General features: G+C 42.1%; 1 protein-coding gene across 2 annotated transcripts in view; it reads left to right on the top strand.

Moving 5' to 3' along the window:
* RFX4 (regulatory factor X4) overlaps window positions 1-20,086 on the top strand; it is a 163,760-nt gene that overhangs the window by 16,691 nt on the left and 126,983 nt on the right. For both annotated transcript variants that reach the window (XM_037846577.1, XM_037846576.1), the window contains exon 2: window positions 9,937-10,023. In XM_037846577.1, coding sequence (XP_037702505.1) covers window positions 9,937-10,023 — 87 coding nt within the window. The remainder of the gene's footprint in view (window positions 1-9,936; window positions 10,024-20,086) is intronic.

Below are 20,086 nucleotides of genomic sequence, written 5' to 3'. Positions count from 1 at the left end.
AGCATCATCAGCTGCAGCTGCCCACTGGACTGCTTTGCTTTTGCTAAAAACTCTTAGGGGTTCCCAACCACCTATTGAATCAAACTAACTCCTTACGCCAGCATTCAAAAACCTTCTCAGACTGGCCCAAGCTACCTGCTGGACGTCTCATGTGCTTGCTGTTTTCTATTTGCCACGTGTGGTGCCCCACCTCCACACTTTTGTTCCTGTTGTTATATCTTTGTGGCACCTTTAACTTCCTACCTATTTGAGATGGGACAAATGCCTCCTTCTTTGTGATATTGTCTATAGTCATTCTTGTTGCTATCATCCCAACCTCCTGGGGCCTCTCAAAGTATTTATCACTGGCTGCCGTGTGTTAAAATTGCTTATGCCGATGATTTTCTCTCCTGGAATGTAAGCCCCACAGCAACTAACAGAGTGCTAGCCAAACAGGGTAGTCTCAATGAGCACTTGTTGAATCAATACCTGAATGAACGTGTGCATCTGTGGTCAGGACGCTAGTCAGTTTCTTGAACGCATCATTCTTCTGCCAGTCTCAGGACCTTTGTATATGCTATTCCTTTTTCAGCTTACACTCTCCCAACCTCTTTAACAGGTCATGCCTCCTTATTTTTTTAGCTGTTAATTTAATGCTACTTCCTCCAAAAATCTTCCTTGACTCTCCCAGATTAGGTCAGACCTCCCCATATTTCTCTCCCGTGGCACTCTTGGTAATGCCATTCTCTATTTGTGTGATTATTTAATAACTGAGGCCCACATTGAACGCTGATGCTCCATGAGGACAGAGGCTATGTCTGTTGTGTTCACTGCTGTAGCTCTACTGTCTAGTCCAGCACCTGACACGTGGTCCTGGAAAAATATTTAACAGACGATTATGGGAACAGATGAAGGAAGTCCTCAAGTAGGCTACCCTTCTGAGCCAGTGCAGATGGTGTCACACTCCTGTTCAAAATCCTTCAATAGCGTCTTAGCACACTTGAAATAAATCTGAAGTCCTTAACTTTGGCCAGTAAATCCCTACAACCTTTGGGCCCCTGCTGCCTTTCTGACCGACCTTGTTTCTTCCCGCTCTCCTCCTTCCCTTCCCACCAGCCAGGCTTCCTCGAACAAGCCAAGCACTTTTCCACCTCAGACCTTGGCTCTGGCTCCGGCATCACTTCCTCAGAGAGCTCCGTAGGGTCCCTGCTCCCTAAAACAGCACCCGTGGCCTCTCTTTATTCCATTTTCTTCATAACACTCATCGCTTTGTGAAATCATCTTGCTTATTTGTTTTGTCTGTTTCCACCACAGAATGTAAGCTCCATGAGAGCTGGGACGTTGAAAGGGCCACTTTCATTACTTGATCCCCAGAGCCTGGCAAACAGTAGGTGCCAAATCAATGTTTGGTGGGCAAGGGGAGAAGTAAAAGCAGGAGCAAGGTGGGCCACCCCCCCTGGAGGCAGGGCAGGGGCCCCTTCCTGGAACCCAGCGGCCCCTGGGGCAGGGCCTGTGGTGTCGCCATGGCAACCCAGTGACCTGAGGGGCCCCCGGGAGAGGCCTTCCGCAGGCGCTGTCCCCGGTGTCACGGCCGTTGGAGAGCCTGGGAAAGAGGATGATCAAGAGGAAGGCGTACCCTGGTGCTGGAGGAGACTGTAGCTGGCCGCAGTGCAGTTTCACTGGTAATGACCAGGGCCCGGGGTGGGGCAATTAGTGTGTGCCCTGGCACCCTGAGAGAAACTGAGGCCAGGCTCTCCCTCGGGAGCCGTGAGTGCGGCCCGTCGGCCCTTTTAGGTAGCGTTTCTGAAGCTCGCAGCTCCTCCAACAAGCCCTAGCACGATGCCCTGAAAGACTGTGCATGTAGAACATGAAAACGCCTTCTGTTAAAACCCGGTGACACTTGACAACTCAGGCGGTGTTTTCCCCAGGTATTGCGTAAGTCAAGAACTCCCTGTTCTCATCCAGTTTCCTCAAAAACAGAGCTCATCGCACTCACTCCCCCATGCCTTAGACACCACGGGGGCTTCCCAGCTGCCTGCAGGCTTCCGGGCTTGGTGGGCGAGGCCTTTGCAATCCATTCCTGACCGACTCTCCCACCTTCTCCGCCACTCCTTGGGTCATGGTTGGTGAACTCCTCTCCTTTCCCACAGCCCATAGGGTCTTTCACAGCTTTGTGCTTTTGTCTGTGCAGCCCTGTTGGCCTGAAATGCCCCTTTTTCCCTCCTGGCTCCGGTTGAAATGTCACCCCCTCTGTTAAGCAGCCAGACAGAGCTGGAAGCCCCCCTCTTTGTGCTCCCACAGCACTTTAATACCAAACGGTGTTTTACTAAAAGGTATGCCTGGCTCCCCTTTTACTTAGTGAGGCAGTGTGATTTGGAGCCAAACAGACCTGACCCAGCTCTGCCACCAACTAACTGGGTGACTTTACCCAGCCTTCCTGAGCCTCAGTTTCCTTCTCTCAAATCGGAGTAATAAAACCTCTGTTTCAGTGTAGCTGTGAGGAGAAGAGATGATGCATGTAAAGCAGAGTGACTGGCCTGGGAAGGCCTCTCAATAAATGCTACATCTCACTGTAATCCTTCTGTGTCCATCACCCAGCTTTGAACCCTTGGTGCATAGAGACCATGCCTTCCTCAACTTAACGTGGCCCACAAAGCCAAGCAGACTATGTGCTTTACCCGTATGATTTCAGTTCATCTTTAGGAGAAACCTGGGAGGTAGGGGCTCTAGGAAGGCCCAGTGACCATTTCCATTCTATGTAGATAGTAAGTGGCAGGGCTGGGATTTGAAATCCAGTTGTTCTAATTCCAAATCCTACATTCTCCCAGGCCCAGAAAGAACATCTTTTCTTTTGCCTTGTACTATCCTCCCCCTCACTTTCTCCACTCCAGCCACCCTGGCCTTCTCACAGTTCCTTAAACTGGTCAAGCATGAGCCCACCTCAGAGACTTCTCATTTGTGGCTCCCTCTCTTTGAATGCCTGACAGCCTTGCTCCCTCACTACGCTCAGTCTCTGCTCAGATGCTTCCTGGTGGAGGATCCCCCCTCCATCATTCTCTATTCCTGCCTCCTACTTTACTTTTCATCACAATCATCACTACCAGCTAGGTGCCGGACTCTGTTCGAGGCTCTTGTGGACAAAGTACTGAATGAGCGACAAGGTTCATAGAACTTACATTTTATGGGTGGGGAAAATAAATGATAAGCAAGTGAATAAACAGACAAGAGACTTCCAGGTATGGAGACTCTGATGCACCAGAGGCATCCTGCTGTGATATCTTTGGCTTACTGTTAAATAGCTTTTTCATCGCTTTTGTAGAATTTTATGTTGAAGGCACTTGATAGTTATTTGCAAAATGAAAAATAAATCTAAGACAGAACAGCTGGTCTGTTATCAGAATAGGAAGGCAGTATGATGCAGTAAGAAGAATAAGAATAAGCTTTGAAGACTGAAGGTCTAGGTTTGAATTCCGACTTTAGTACCTAACTGTGGGAACTTGGCAAAGCCACTGCTGTGTTCTAAACCTCAGTTTCCTTATCTGTGAAGTGGAATAAATTTCTGTCACATGGGGTGGTCTGAGTCTCAGATGAGGTTCTGCCTGTCAGTATGCTCTGTAAACTTCAAGGATTACCTGGCTTTTGGTAATTATCTTAGTCGGCAACTCCTGCCCGTTCAGGACATGTTTATGAAGCACCACTTTGAGCCTTGGGGTGTGCTGACGGCTGTGCCATGTCCCCAGTGTGGCTACCTTATAGGAGTTCTTTGCTGCCAGATAAATGAAGCTTCCTAGAAAACCAAAAGCCATTTATGGCTCTGCTCAACTACATTATCTGAACTTGAGAAAGTCACTTCAAACTGGGGTTTCAATCTCTAAAGTGGGGGAGGCATGAAGATCTGCCTCCAAGGATTGTGGGCTAACCTCTTTGTAACATGAAAATCCACAAGGCCTTAAACGCATCTGTCTTCCTACCCCTGATCTCAGAAGAGTCAGATGAAGGGATGCTAAGCAGACAGGAGCCTACACTCACCACCACTGTGGAGCATTTAACTCAAGTTTGGTCCTTACTAAAAGATCAGATACTTTCTGTCTATAAAAAGTGAGGCATTGGGAGCAGGAAGTTACCCAAGTGTGGATGGAGCTCTCCTTTTTCTCTGTCCTGCACAATCCCCAGAATACAATGCCAGTATTGCAACAGGGACCATGGTCTGTTCATATTGGAATTTTTGTTTCAAGCCTCAGATTTTGTACCTACAAATAAAGATATCAGAACATACTACATAATATTGTTTTGAGGTTTAATTTAGACCACATCTCTGAAAGTGCTTTGCATAATACTGGCAGACAGTAGGAACTTAATAATGTGCTTTGAAAAAAAGTAATGCATTCAACCACAAGTAGTTATCCTGCACCAGGTACCGGCCAGGCACTGGGTACAAAGTGATGAACAGAAATGGCAGTTTCCCTAACTTATGGGCTCAAGGAGTAGCATCTGCTTTACTTTCTAGATGGTAACTGGAAGGCAGAAGCCAGTCTTATTACCTTTATCACAGCATCTTATTCCTAGAAGGTACAAAATAAATTTTGTCGAATTTTGCTTGCTTTATTTGTGATATCATCTTATGTGGTAGGAAAAAAAAAAGACAAAGATTAGGAAATTCCACAGACATGAAGCTGTATCTACTTACATGCTGTGCATTCTTTGATATCATGTGTGTCACTGATGTAACGTGTTGAGGGCAGACTGCCGGAAAAAGTTTAAAACAGGCTCTAGGGGAGAATCAAAAGAAATAGAATAAAATGGGCTCCATTCTCCAGATCTTTGAGTTCTAAACCAAAGAACCTGCTATGTATGACAAAGGTTGACAAAGAAATATGTAAATGAATTTAGCACAAACAGTAATTACGTACCAGAGTTTAGCAAAAGTTTTCATTCAAGACAGACTGTGATCCATGCTGCAATATTGGCACTGTGTTCTGGGGACTTCACTGGATGGAGGGGAAGGAGACAACATTGTGGTTATGACCTGGATTTGCTGACCCTGCTTGTTTTTTTTTTTTTATTTTTTTAATGCAATTTTATTGAGTTATATTCACATGCCATACAATCATCCAAAGGGTATGATCAGTTGTTCACAGTATCATCACATAGCTGTGCTATCATCAACATGCTCAATTTTTTGAACATTTTCATTACTCCAAAAAATAAGAATAAGAATAAAAATAAAAGTAAAAAAAGAACACCCAAAGCATCTCATACTCCCTTTCCCCCACTATTATCTATTTACTTTTTGTCCCCCTTTTCTTTACTCTTTTGTCAACACACTGGATAAAGGGAGTGTGAGCCACAAGGTTTTCACAGTCACACAGTCACACCATATAAGCTACATAGTTATATGATCATTTTCAAGAATCAAAAATACTAGATTGCAGTTCAACAGTTTCAGGTATTTCCTTCTAGCTATTCTAGTACACTAAAAACTAAAAAGGGGTAGCTATATAATGCATAAGAATAACCTCCAGAATGACCTCTCAACCCCATTTCAGATCCCTCAGCCACTGAAACTTTATTTTGTTTCATTTCTGTTCCCCCTTTTTGTCAGGAAGTTTTTCTCAATCCCACGATATTGGGTCCAGGCTCGTCCCCAGGAATCATGTCCCATGTTGCCAGGGAGATTTATACCCCTGGGAGTCATGTCCCACATAGCAGGGAGGTTAATGGGTTTACCAGACAAGTGAGCTTAGAGAGATTGACCACATCTGAGCAACAAAGAGGTTCTCTGGAGGTGACTCTTAGGCACAATTATAAGTAGGCTTAGCCTCTCCTTTGCAGTAGCAAGCTTCATAAGGGCAAGCCCCAAGATCGAGGACTTGCCGGCCCTGCCTATTACTAGCTGGGTGACTTTGGACAAGTTACCTACTCTCTCTGAGCCTCAGTTTTCTCATCTCTAAATTGTGCATATTAATAGCACATACCTCATAGGAGTGTTATGAGGATTAACTATGATGATGAATGGAATACATTTTGCATAATGCCTGACTCATAATAAGGGCACACTATATGGTAGCCTTTATTATTATTAAATCATAAATCTATAAATAAATAAGGGAGAGATGAATATAGTGCTTTATTCAAAATTCAGTAGACATGTCATTCTGCTCAAGTAATTCTTGACCTCTGGAAGACCAAATAAATAGCTTTAAAGTACATAATGTTTATTTTAGGTGACTTAAATAGAGGACTGCCAAATCATCTACAGCAAAATGACTTATTGGACATGAGTTACAGATGCTGCTGATTAGAATTTATCCTGGGTGCTGTATGTTCAAATGAACATTGATTAACTGGAAACAGCCAGAGGCAAGTGAACCGGAATGCAAGATGTGGGAACAATTTCTTCCAAGAAGAGAGTCAAAACAAGTGGGGTGCCTTGACTAGAAAAAATGGAGCCATGGTGACTAGCTTCCTATATCTGCCATGTGCAAGATATTCTGTGTTGCTTCAGGGAGCAGAGCTGGGTAGCAGAGTGGCTACAGGTATAGGCCTCGGGGGTCACAGAAACCAGAGTTGGCACCACTGCTTACTAGCCATATGATTTAGGCATGCCACTCAACTCTCTGAGCCTTGGTTTTCTCATCTATAAATTGGACATAATAGTAACATCTGCCTCCTAGGGTTGTTTTGGGATTAAATGAACTAACACATGTAAAGCTGACAGCATAAAGCACAGGAAGCCCTCGATAAAAATGTTAGCTAAATACAGGATCTGTAGGGAGAATGAGGGAGAACTTTCTCAAACTGAGAACTGTTCAACCAAAGGAGCTGCCAATCTGCAGAAATATTCAGCAGGAGTTGAGGTTGCCATTTGTTGGGGATGCTTTGAGGAGACATTTGGCCAGATGGAGAAGATAGTTCCCTTCACTCCTAAGATCCTGAGGACCCCTTCGTCCTGCAGTAACTTTCAGGTGCCTGGCAATAGCAGGGATATCCTGCTCCCATGGAATGTTTTATTTTGTAAATTGATGCTATGGAACCAAATTCCCCACAGACTGATTTAGACTCAATTCTGCCAGTTCAGATCAGAATCTATCAGGTTGGTTCGGTGTGATTTAAGTAATTATAAAGAACATGCACTTTTTATTTTGTAATCATAGAGCAGCTTTATGTGCCTGTATCCCACTGTCCCTTTAAATGTTTTATTGTGAGTCTTAAACTTCTTTTGGCTCCGAGTTAAAGCTCATGCCATTCCATGACTTGTCTGATCATTCAGGTACGATATGACATCTCAATATTGAAATCAAATTGTTCAGTCCCATGTAATAATCTAAACTTTGAACCCCCTTTAAGTCAGAACTTCTCTCCCTGACTTAGCTGTGTGGAAGGGGTAGGGGAAAGGGTTACTTAGTGAGATTTCTTCAGCTCTCCTTTTCTTCATGGCACTACCAACCCTTCTCCCCCTTCGTATAACCTTGGTGTCATCTCTCTGCAGTGTTGGGGTTGGGGAGTGTGGAGAAGAGGCTCAGTAGGGACGGTGCTTACTTGACTTGAACTCTTGGGAGCGGGTGTTGCACTCTCTTGGCCCACCTCTTGTTTAGAGGCAGCTCTTCTCTGGAATGTTGTCATGAGTTCTGCAGAGAGGGCAGCGTCAGTCCCTGGGGATTCTCACCTGCAAGAGTGGCGCTTCTAAGGACCCCGATTTTAATAGGCCTGATCCCGGTACATACAAATGAGTGAGAGGGAGGCATTTCTCTTAGTCGCCCGTGTGACAGTCTGTGCACATGCGTGTGTGAGTGTAAATAGGTGTCTGTCTCCCTAGGAAGACGAGGGGCTGGCCTAGAACAGTAGACGTTGCTTCTGGTGGGATGGTTCAGCTGGAGTAGGGGCTGCAAACTTCAGTAGAAGTTAGCCTGGCTGTTGCCATGTTGCCAGGGAAAACGTGTGAGAGCTTGAAGGGGTTAGAAGGGGTTAGAAGATCAGAGGGGAGATGTTCTGAGAGGTCTTTCAAAGGATCCTGGAGATTTTTTAGCCAGATGTCCTCCTGAATGCAGTGTGATGACAAACGCCCATCCTGTACTGTCCCATCTTTGAAAACATGACAAGACATTTGCTTCTGCATTGTGCATCTGATATCTGAAATGGGTAGTGTTTTAATGTTTTGAATTCCTCTGCTCCTCAAAGATACCTCTGACTTTTACATCCCCTTAACAAGCTTAGCCTCCCCTTTGGGATTTCCCCTCTATGTGTTTATAATTTTGGAAGCAGCTTTTAAAAGAGCAGTTTGTTGGGACATAATATACAAAACAAAAATTCAGCTTTTCTGTCTGCTACTTATATTTGCTTTTTCCCTTTCTATATGGCTTATTCAGGAGGGCTTCTTTTTACAACATGTAACCTAAGGTGTTAACTAAGGATCTTTTCCTCAGTTCTTTGAATTATGAGGAGTCATATTAACTTAATCTCTCTATGCCTCAGTTGCTTTCTAGGAAAAATAGGGATTAAAATCCTTACTTCAGAGGATTGCTGTGAGGATTCAGAGACATAATGTATACAAAGGGCCTGCCATGTTAAAATAGGTGTTCAATAAATGCTAGTTCCCATATTATAGAGAAGGCAACAGGAGACTGTTCTGTTCAAAAGCACATGGTCATAGTACAGTCAATTCTGCCATAACACCATTTATGCATTTCTAAAAATCACCACACGATGCAAAATTGCACAATAAAAACCACAGGTTTACTGGGAAAATGAGCTTAGAGGCACAACACTCAAAATCTTTACCAGTGACACATTAAAAAGATGATAGGAGCCTAATAAAAATTATAACACTTTTACACATGTTAAATGGTTAAATGGGTCACACTTGTTAATGGTTATTTATAAATACAGTAAACATGGCACTTTACCCTGGAAAAGACTTGAAGTCTGGTGGTAGAAGTGGCTGTTAGAAGGGATGCAGCTTGAGTTATTGTGCAGTGGTGGAAGGAAGGTTATCTGTGTGTGCGGCACGTAACAGACACAGTAAACTGAGAAAGACAGCTGAACTATGAGCGTGGGTACATTTTACATATTCCCATGGGAATCAGTTGGCTGGATGCATTTTCCTGTGTTCACCTCATGTTTCTCACAAAAGAAATAGAGCTGACAAACACAAAGTTTGCACTATGCTCAAATTGCTCCCTAAGATATCGCTTGTGTTGGAACAAATTCGTGTTTTTAAGACAAGCGTTATGGCAGAACTGACTATATTTAGCTAATGTTGAATGACTGAATGGATGAATGAATGTATATGTGGGTAAATACATGGTCTGGAAATGGAATAAGTGCTGTGTTACTCTGTGGCAAGTACATGTGTAGCTTTTATAGGAATAAGAAACCAAAACCACAGTCTTTTGGGTTTTAAAAGTACTCCATGTTTACTGTCAAACTTTTGATTTCTCCCCTTGCAGTGACTTGTGGTCTGTCACCTCAGCCCCTTCAGTGACTGCTGGGGAGGGGGACAGGGGCTGCAAGGTTCCCCACCCTCCTCCTCCACATCACCCAGAACCCCATGGTTTTATCTGCTTTCCTTTTTGTTTTCTTTTGAAGATGGGGTACTGCAGCTGATTTACAAGTTTGACAATCACCCCAGTGCTGCAGTTGACCAAATTTGGTCCACATCTCAGGAACATATCTTCTTTGCAAAGAAAGATGGTCCTCGGTAGTATTGGGCTACAAATACTCTGGAATCAGTAGAATTTGACTAAGAAATATTCACGTTGGGTTTCAAATGCCAGTGTGCCCCCAAATTACTCAGGAAAGTCTCATCAGCAAGGTTGCATGTGGGGCTTCAGGTAAAATCTGATTCCAGGCTGGGCAGGTCTCAGGTGAACGCTGAAGAACATTTAAATCTAATGCAGAGTGATGTTCTTGTCTCTTCAACACCAACAACAATTCTGTGACTTTTTTTTTTTTTTTTAGAGAGCTGGATTGAAAGATGTCTCAACGAAAGTGAAAACAAACGTTATTCCAGCCACACATCTCTGGGGAATGTTTCTAATGATGAAAGTAAGTGCTTGAACTTCTTTCTTCCAGACTTAGACACGGCTAGTGTCCAGGTGGGAGGAATAAGGCCTCTTGGAGTGCTAGGTGGGGCCAGTCACCTGGAACGAGATGCTCTGGAATCACTTATGAATATTCCTCAGTGGAGCGTGGCGTCCAGTTATGTGGACACGGAAACCCAGGCCATGGCAAAAACTTGCTGTGAACAGACTCGTCTTCTACAGTGGACTTGCTAGCCCGAGCCTCCAAAGGCCCCATTAGAGTGCGGCTTTACTTGGGCAAATATGCATCCTGAACTGGAAAGGCCATTCTTAAGGTCACTGTAGATGTGGGTTTAGAGTACCTGTGTCATAGGGTTGTTGTTTTACAGTCATGAATGCCTTTGCTGTTGGAAAGTAAAAATTTCTTCCTGATCTTGGGCTGGAGAACTGGAGTTAACTGGAAGATATAAACTGCTGTGTTTACCCCTTTCCCTGTCTTATGTCAGACTGGAGCTTCTGGGTGCTTTATTTTTAAGAGCAGAAGACTACTTGAGACTTGTATTTCCCCCCCTTAAACATTTAAAAAAAGGGTGCAACTTATTATAAATGTCATTTCTAGCAAGGGCAGCCCACCAGAAGTGTCCCCCTCTCCCTTGGTGAAGTGTCTCTCCTTTAGCTCATTGTTTCAAAGCATGGACTGGAGACAACCTGCTCCACGCTCCCCCCCTGTGTTTGTCAGACATGCTCAACAACTTCCTTCCAGAGTCGTTTCTGGCATTGTCATTCTATCATCTTCATTGTTTCATTTCATAAAATTGAGATAAAATGAACATAAAGGATGTGCATCTTAAGTAAATAGTTTGATGGATTTTTTTTTTCACATATTGTACCATTTGTGTAACCACCACCCAGATGAAGAAGATATAGATTATTTCCAGCTCCCCAGGAGGCTCTCCTGTGGCTCTTCCCTGTTAGTAACCACTGTCCTGACTTTTATCACTATGGTATAGTTTTCACTGTTTTTGAAACTTCATGTAAATGGAATCATAGAGTATCTATTCTTTTATGTCTGGATTTTTTTCATTCATCATAATGTCTATGAGATGCATCCCTATTGTCATGTGTAGCAGTAGTTCTTTCTTTTTCCATTGCTGAATAATATTCCAGTATATGAATATACCACAGTTTACTTATCCATTCAAAAGTTGATGGACATTTAGGTTGTTTCAAGTTTTTTGCTGTTAAGAATAAAGCTGTTCCGAACATTCTTGTACATGTTTTTTGGTGGGACATAAGCACTGATTTCTGTTGAGTATATTCCAGGAGTAGAATTACTAGATTATAGAGATATATGTTTATTTAGCTTTAGTAGATACTACCAATTTATTCTCCCACCAGCAACTTATAAAGTTCCATTTGTTTCACTTCCTTCCCAACATTTGGTATAACCAGTCCTTGCAATTTTAGCTATTACCATGGTTGTATAGTGTGCATCATTGTGGTTTTAGTTTGTATTTCCCTGATGATTAATGTTACCTAGCCTCTTACATGCTTATTGGTCATTTGGATATCTTATTGTGAACTATTTGTCTTTTGCCTGTGTGTGTTTTTGCCCTTCCCTTAATGATTCATTTGTCAGATATAAATATTGCGAACATCTTCTAAGTCTGCAGCTTGCCTTTTCACTCTCTTAATGGGATCTTTTGATAAACAGAAGTTAATGAAGTCCAACTTATCAGTGCTTTTCTTTTATAGTCAGTGATCTTTTGTGTCTTCTTAAGAATCTTTGCCTACCTCAAGGCCGTGAAGATATTCTTTTATGTTTTCTTCTAGGAGTTTTATTTTATCTTTCACCTTTATATCGACATCCCATCTGGAATATTTGTATAGGGTGTGAGGGAGGAGTCAAGGTTTTTTCTCTTTTTTGTTAATTTTCAATGGATAAAGCATCATTTGTTGAAAAGATCATCCTTTGCTCCACTGAATTCCAGTGGAGCCTTTGTCCAGGGAAGATCATATATATGTAGATCTGTGTCTGGGAACTGTATTCGGAATCACTGGTCTACTTGTCTATCTTTGGGCCAATACCACAATATTAATTACAGCACCTTTACAATAAGTTGTGATATCTGGTGGTATAAGTCCCCTTGTTTTTCAAGATTGTCTTGACTAGTCTAAATTTTTAACATAGATGTTTAGAATCAGCTTGTCAGTTTTCGTCAAAAACAAACTGACAAGATTTTGACCAGAATTGCATTGAATCTAAAGATAATTTGAGGAAGAATGACATCTTAACTTCAAACTGCCATTCTATGCACATGGTATTCGATATCCCTATATTCATATATACATTGTCTTTAATTTCTCTGAGCTGTATTTTGTAGTTTCCAGTGTAGAGGTTTTGTACATCCTTCATTTGATTTATTCCTAGGTAATGATGTTTCTCGGTGCTATTGTAGGTATTATTACTTTTTTCTAGTTGTTACTTCCTAGAATATGAAAATTTGAGATTGATTTTTAACATAATGACTTTGTTTCCAGTCACCTTGTTAAATTTGCTTGTTAATTATGAGTTTTCATCTTTAAAGCTTTCTGTAAACATGATCATGTCACTTGAGAATAATGATAGTTTTACATTTTCCTTTAAAGTGTTTATATTCTTATTTCTTTTCCATGCCCTCAGGCACTGGTCGGGACCTCTATGCAATACCGAGTTGAAGTGGTGATAGGGGACATCCTTGTCTTCTTCACGACCTAAAGTGTGGGGGAGTGTTTTACATTTCACCATTAAATATGATGCTTGCTGTGGATTGTTTTGAAAATGTTCCTTATCAGATTAAGGAAATCCCCTTTATTGATGAGAGATTTTTCTTGAATGGGCATTGAATTTTATCAAATACTTTTTCTTCATCTGTGAAAACGGTCATGTTTTTCTCCTTTATTCTGTTAAAGTTGTGAATTACATTGATTGTGTTTTGAATGTTAAACCAATCTTGCATTCCTGGAATAGACCACACTTGGTCAGAAGTATTATTTTTTCTATGTATTTCTGGATTAGATTGACTACTATTTTATTAAGGATTTTGGAATCTATTTTCATGAGATTTATTGGCCTATAATTTTCGTTTTTGCAATGTCTTGGTCAGGTTTTGGTGTCAAGATTATATCAGCCTCATAGAAAGATGTGGAAGTTCCTTTTTATCTGTTTTCCTGAGGAGTTTGTATAAAATTAGTGTTATTTATTTTGGAAATATTTGGAAAAATTCAACAGTGAAGTCATCAGAGTTTGGAGTATTCTTTGAGGGTTTTCAATGATGGATTAATGTTTAAAATAGTTATAAAATTTTTGGTGTGTTTCTTTTTCTTCTTTTCAGTAAATTTTTATTTTCAAGGAATCAATTTTATCAAAAATTTCAAATTTATTTTCCTGATGTTGTTCAAAATTTCTTTTTAATACATTTGTGTTTTTTAGCATCAATGCTAATGTCTCCCTTCATTCCTGATTTGGCAATTTAGGTTTTCTTTGTTTTTCTAGATCATTCTTACTAGGGTCAATTTTATCAGTTTTCAAAAATTCAGCTTTTGGCTTTGTTGATTTTCTCAATTCACATCTTTTTTCCATTTCATTGGAATGGAATCTCTTATCTTTACTATTTCCTTCCTTCCATTTTCTTTGGCTTTAATTTGCTGTCTTTTTCTTGCTTTCTGAGAAAGACACTAGGGCCATTGATTTTTTTTCAGTTCAGTTTTATTGAGATATATTCACATACCATACAATCATGCATGGTGTACAATCATCTGTTCACAGTACCATCCTATAGTTGTGCATTCATCACCCCAATCTATTTTTGAACATTTTCCTTATACCAGAAAGAATCAGAGTGAAAAACTAAAATAAAAAAAAGAACCCCCCCCCATCCCATCCTATTTTTCATTTGGGTTTTGTCCCCATTTTTCTATTCATCCATCCATACACTGGATAAAGGGAGTACGATCCACAAGGTTTTCACAATCACACTGTCACCCCTTGTAAGCTACAGTGTTATACAATTGTCTTCGGAGTCAAGGCTACTGGGTTGGAGTTTGGTAGTTTCAGGTATTTACTTCTAGTGATTCCAATATATTAAAACCTAAAAAGTGTTATCCATATAGTGCGTAAGAATGTCCACCAGAGTGACCTCTCGACTCCATTTGAAATCTCTCAGTCACTGAAGCTTTATTGTGTTTCATTTCACATCCCCCTTTTGGTCAAGAAGATGTTCTCAATCCCGCGATGCTGGGTCCAGATTCATCCCCAGGAGTCATATCCTGCATTGCCTAGGAGATTTACACCTCTGGGAGTCAGGTCCCTCGTAGAGGGGAGGGCAGTGAGTTCACCTGCCGAATTGGCTTAGCTAGAGAGAGAGAGGGCCACATCTGAGCAACAGAGTGCCACTGATTTTTAATATTTATTTTCTAAGATGGGAATTTAAAGTTATAAATTTCCTGTAATTACTACCTAGTTGCATCCCATAATTTTTCTGATATGACATACTTTCATTATCATTCAATTAAATATTTCTATTTCTGTTGTGGTATCTTCTTTGACCCACAGTTTATTTAGAAATCTGTTGCTTAATTTCCAAACATCCTAGTTTTCTTTCCCTTATTGATATCTATTTTAATTCTACTGCCAGATGTGCCGATTTGGATATTTTATGTCCCCCCGAAAAGCCATATTCTTTAATGCAGTCTTGTGGGGGCAAAGTTATTAATCTTTTTGATCAGGGTGTGACCTCATGATTGAGTGTTTCCATGGAGATTTGACCCCGCCTATTCAGCGTGGGTCTTGATTAGTTTACTGGAGTCCTTTAAAGGGAGCTCACACAGAGAGCAGAGAGACAAAAATGCCCTGGGATATGCTAAGCTAGGAGCCGACAAGATACTTGCTGATGCTTAGAAATGTTTGGAGATGTAGACAGAAGGACATTTGGAGATGCTAAGCTAAGAGAAACCCAGAGACATTTTGGAAAACACCATTTTGAAATGCAGCCCAGGAACAAAGGACCAGGAGATGCCAGCCACATGCCTTCCCAGCTGACAGAGGTGTTCCAGATGCCATCAGCCATTCTTCCGTAAAGGTGTCCTCTTGTTGGTGCCTTAGTTTGGACACTCATGGCCTCAGAACTGTAAATTTGTAACCAAATAAACCCCCTTTATAAAAGCCAATCCATTTATGGTATTTTGCATAATGGCAATGTTAGCAAATCAGAAAAGATTTGGTCACAGGAGTGTGGTGCTGCTGATTTTGCAAATACAAAACATGTTGGAACTGCTTTTTAAATGGATAAGGGGAAGATTTTGGAAGAAGTGTGAGGTGCTTGATAGGAAAGGCCTAGAGTGATTTGAAGAGAGTGTTGGTGGAAATATGGACTCTAAAGTTACTTCCAATGAGGTTTTAGAGAGAAATGATGAATGTGTCATTGTCAACTGGAAGATGGGCGATCCTTGTTTTAAAGTGGTGGAGAATTTGGCAAAATTGAGTCCTGGTGTTGGATGGAAGGCAGAATTTGAAAGTGACAAGCTGGGATACTTAGCTGAGGAGATCTCTAAACTGAAAATGCAGCCTGGCTTCTCCTTTCAGCTTACAGTAAGATGAGAGAGGGAAGAGGTAAGCTGAGGACTGAAATCTTGGGCAGAAAGAAATTGATGGTCTGGAAAATTCTGGGCTTCCAGAAAGTGAGACCCCAGAGTCTAGTACCCCATGTGAAGATTTAATGAAACCTGGAACCAGCCAGCCTTTTCAGTACAAGCCAGGATTGGAGATGGAGTTACCCAGAAAAGATTTGTGGAAAGTCCTACTGTCGGATGGTTTTGACCCCTATTATGCTTTTTGCCAAGCCAACAAATTTTTTTTGCGAGATCTGTGTAAACAGAACCGCTGCCATTCAGGACTGTAGGGGGTGGAGAAGGGACAAATTGAAGGAAAAATTTCTTCAAAGACAGAACCATGGAAGTTGATGCCTGGAGTCAAGACACCTCAGGCAAGGAGAGCAGACCAACCCATGCATGTGGAAAGGGTGAGTTTGCCCCTGAGGCAGACAACAGGCCTTCTGCCTTGATGCTCCCGAGGAGTGCTGCCGTCCCAGGCCTCACAGAGGGTGGAGCACATTCCCGGGGATTGGGGGGAGCCTGGCCACCACCCCCACTGTCTGGAAGGGGGAGAGCCTTTGCCCTGGAGATGCACAGTCCAGGTGGCACCCCAATGCTTGAGGAGGGTAGGGCTGAGAAGAAGGTGGGTTCCCCAGTGTGTGGATATGTTGGAGCACTCACCCCAGTGTTTGGAGAAAAAAGGGCTGTCGTGAAGCCCCTTGGAAGTGGTTGGACTACCACTGTCTCAAGCCCTGAGGATAAAACATCATTCTACAGATGACTCTCAGACTTTGAAATCTAATGAAGTATGCCCTGCCTGTTTTAGGAACTGTTTTGGACTTTTGGCCCGTTTTCCTTCCAATTTTTCTCTATGGCAATGGGAACATTTATCCTGTGACTGTCCCTTCTTTGTATATTGGGAGCAGATAACTTGTTATAAGTTTCACAGGTCCACAGCCAGAGGGGAATTTTCCCTTAGGACAGACCACACCTCTAAGATAAGATCTTATACTTACCTATTGTTCCTGAAACAATTTAAGTTTTTGTGATATTTTGATGGGATGAACGTATTTTGTATTTGGAAATAAAATATCTTTTTGGGGCCAGGGTGCAGAATGTGCTGGTGTGGATATGTAATGTCCAGAAAAAGCCAGGTTCTTTAATGCAATCTTGTGAAGGCAGACATTAATCTTTTGATTGTCTCCATGGAGATGTGACTCAATCAACTGAGGGTGAGACCTTTGACTAAATTATTTCCATGGAGATTTGGACCCTGCCCATTCAGGGTGGTCTTAATTAAATCACTGGAGTCCTATAAGAGAGCAGAGCAACTGAAAGAGACTTTTGGAGATATGCTTGCTGATGCTTTGAGATGCTAGGAGATGTTTTCTCTGGAGCCCAGCAAATAATGTGTAATGAGATATTTGTTGTCTTATTTAACCAAAAGACAGGAGGTAGGAGGTTCTGGGGTTTGTTTGACAGCTCAACAAAATCATCAAGAAACCAGACTTGGGGTGTCTTTCTGCTAAATCCTGCGAAGTTATTGGGCTCTTTGTTTTCATATCAGTACTTAATGGTCACAAAATGGTGGCTCCAGGACCAGACCTTAGGCCCATATTCAGGGCAAAATGATGGGGCAAGAGGAGGCACCAGTTAGCTCTCCTCTTTCATGTCTTCTTTTTGTTAGAAAGCAACAAAATCTTTCCAGATTCCCCTAGCAGATTTCCCACACTTTTTTGTTTGGTTGGTCGGTTTTGCCCAGAACCCTATCACTTGTAGCTGAAAGGGAGTTTGGGAGAGTGAATATTTGACAGTAAAATGGGATTATGATGGTTAGATTGGTCAAATCTGGCCTGTGGCCTGTTTTTGTATAACTCATGACCTAAGAATGGTTTCTACATTTTTAAAGAATTAAAAAAAGGAAGAAGAATATGTGACCGAGAGTATGATCCACAAAACCTAAAATATCATCTGGCTCTTTACAGAAAAAGTTTGCTGATCTTTGCCTTATATATATCATGATTCACCTCTGAGGCTGTCACCCTACTACCTTGAGTAAAATTTGGGCTAAGGGGCAAGCAGGAAACAGTGAAGGATATTTTGTTGGGTGGACAGCAACGTTTCTGCCATAGAGTATATCTCTGGACCAGGCCAAGCACGTAAAAATGCCTTTCCAGAGTGACCAGAGAAAGGTCAAAGTTCCACCTGCTAAACAATATTTCTCCCAGTGGCTTGAGCCAGAGCCAATAATTTGCACCAGGAAATCCTGTCCCCAGGAAGTCCTGGTTAAAAAGAAAATGTGTTGCTTGGAATGGGAGAATCAACACAATTTATTAGCCTAGAATCGAAGACCATGAGATGTTATCAATCATCTTGGTCCACTCTCCTCTTTTACAGATGAGGAAACGGAGGCTCAGAGTAAGAAAGTGACTTGCCTAAGAGCACACTCCTTATTAGTGCCAGAATCAGGACTGTTACCCGGGTCTTCTGATTTCTGCCTAGTGATCTTCCTGGTACATCCTTTTTTAGCAGCCCAGAAAAGATTAATTTAATTGATTGGCTAGAGTGTCATTGAGCATGAGGAAATGGGACATGGGACTGACACCTTTTGATGGAGTACAGAAGGAAAGAAAAACCTGGACCAGAGGGGTCAAACCTTAAGAGCCTGATGGGTGAAGATCCTGAACAAGAGTGGATGGATTATTAGCCATCATTCAAGGCTCATAAATTCTCATTTCCAACCTGGGCAAATTTCATATTCTCCCTGGCAGATGTCAGTAGATTGTTATGTTTCTCATGACATAGTCACTAACAAATAGGAAGGTGATGACTCAAACGCATTAGAATGCCCATGACTGGTTGGAGTAGCACATCCAAAGAGGAGATCTCAGCAGGGTGATTGAACAGAGTTATACTGGCAGAACAGAGGTTCCTGCAGAAGATGGGACCAGAAGATTCCCTGAACACTTATTACATGCAAGTCTCTATGGAAAGCCCAAAATTACTTAGGGAAGGAGAAAGAGCAGAAAGCCACAATTAAAATATGTTCAGCATCAGACAATATTCTAGTCATAATCACAGCCACTACTTCCTTTAACCCTCTGGGAGGAAGGCATTTTTTATCCCCATTTTATAGATGAGGAAACTGGCATTTAGAGGTTATGTGACATATCTCAAGTCACAACAAGTAGGAGGTAGAGTTAATGCTTGATCTTAGAGCTGTTTGATTTTAAAGCTGGCTCTTCTTCCACTGCATAAATCATCTCTTCATTGGATCCCTGCTTTTAAGGAATTTTTAATGTAGAAGAGAACTTAAGGCACATGCTTGAGCATTAATAATACAAGGCCATATATGATGCATTTCATTTGAATGATGCAAGGTAGTCCAAGCTCTGGCCACACCACATATGGTCCTGGACTCCAGCACGGGTGTCACTGGAAGCTGTTAGAAATGCAGAATCCCGGACCCACCCCAGGCCCGCTGAGACACTGCCGCCATTTTAACAAACCCCCAGGTGGTTAGTGTGAGCGTGAAAGTTTGAGACACCCTGAGCCAAGACTGCAGTGGTGGGGAGGTCCCAGGGTGGGAAGGTGACTGGGGAAGGCGCTGATGGGAAAGGGCTGGGAGGCAGAAAGCCCCAAGACAAGCTTTGGGCTTGGAGAGTTTTCCAGATTGCCTTGAGCAGAGGTTGAAGAATCATGGGAAACAGGGCTGGGAAGGTGAGTTTGAACCGAATTGTTGAGGGACTTGAATTCCAAACAAGAGGTTTGGAATTTGATAGCTGAGCGGAGGAACTGGGTGAAGGAGTGACAAAATCAAAGTGGCGCTTTCAGAAGGTTAATGAACGTGCAGGTTCTATGCAGGTAGATTAGAGCCAGGAGAACACTTGGATGTTGTTTTAGTTTCCTGGGCTGCTCAAGCAAATACCATGAAATGGGTCAGGTTAAAACAACAGGAATTTATTTGCTCATGGTTTTAAGGCTAAAAGACAGTCCAAATCAAGACAATATCAAGGCCATGCTTTCCTTCCGAAGACTTACCTTCTGGAACTGGCAGCCGGCGATCCTTGATCCTTAGTCTGTCACATGGCAAGGCACATGGTGGTGTCTCCTGGCCTCTCCCTGCTCTTCTGGGTTCTGCTGATATTCAGCTTCTTAATTCCTTTGGCTGTCTCTCTCTCTGTCTGAATTTCATTCTGTTTATAAAGGACTCCAGTAAAGGATTAAGACCCATCCTGACCAAACGGGGCCACACCTTAACTGAAGTAACCTCATCTAAAGGACCTACTTACAATGGGTTCACACCCATAGGAATGGATTAGGCTTAAGAACATGTTTTTCTGAGGTATATACAGCTTCAAACCACCACAGGGGGCTTCAGCTTGGTTCAGTTTTGAGGTCATGGAGCTGTAGAACAGAGTGGTGTTAAGGGGATAGAAAGAGTAAGACGGACAGGG

Source organism: Choloepus didactylus, chromosome 8, assembly GCF_015220235.1.
Source record: "Choloepus didactylus isolate mChoDid1 chromosome 8, mChoDid1.pri, whole genome shotgun sequence".
Taxonomy (NCBI): domain Eukaryota; kingdom Metazoa; phylum Chordata; class Mammalia; order Pilosa; family Megalonychidae; genus Choloepus; species Choloepus didactylus.
This window is presented reverse-complemented; position numbering and strand designations above follow the sequence as displayed.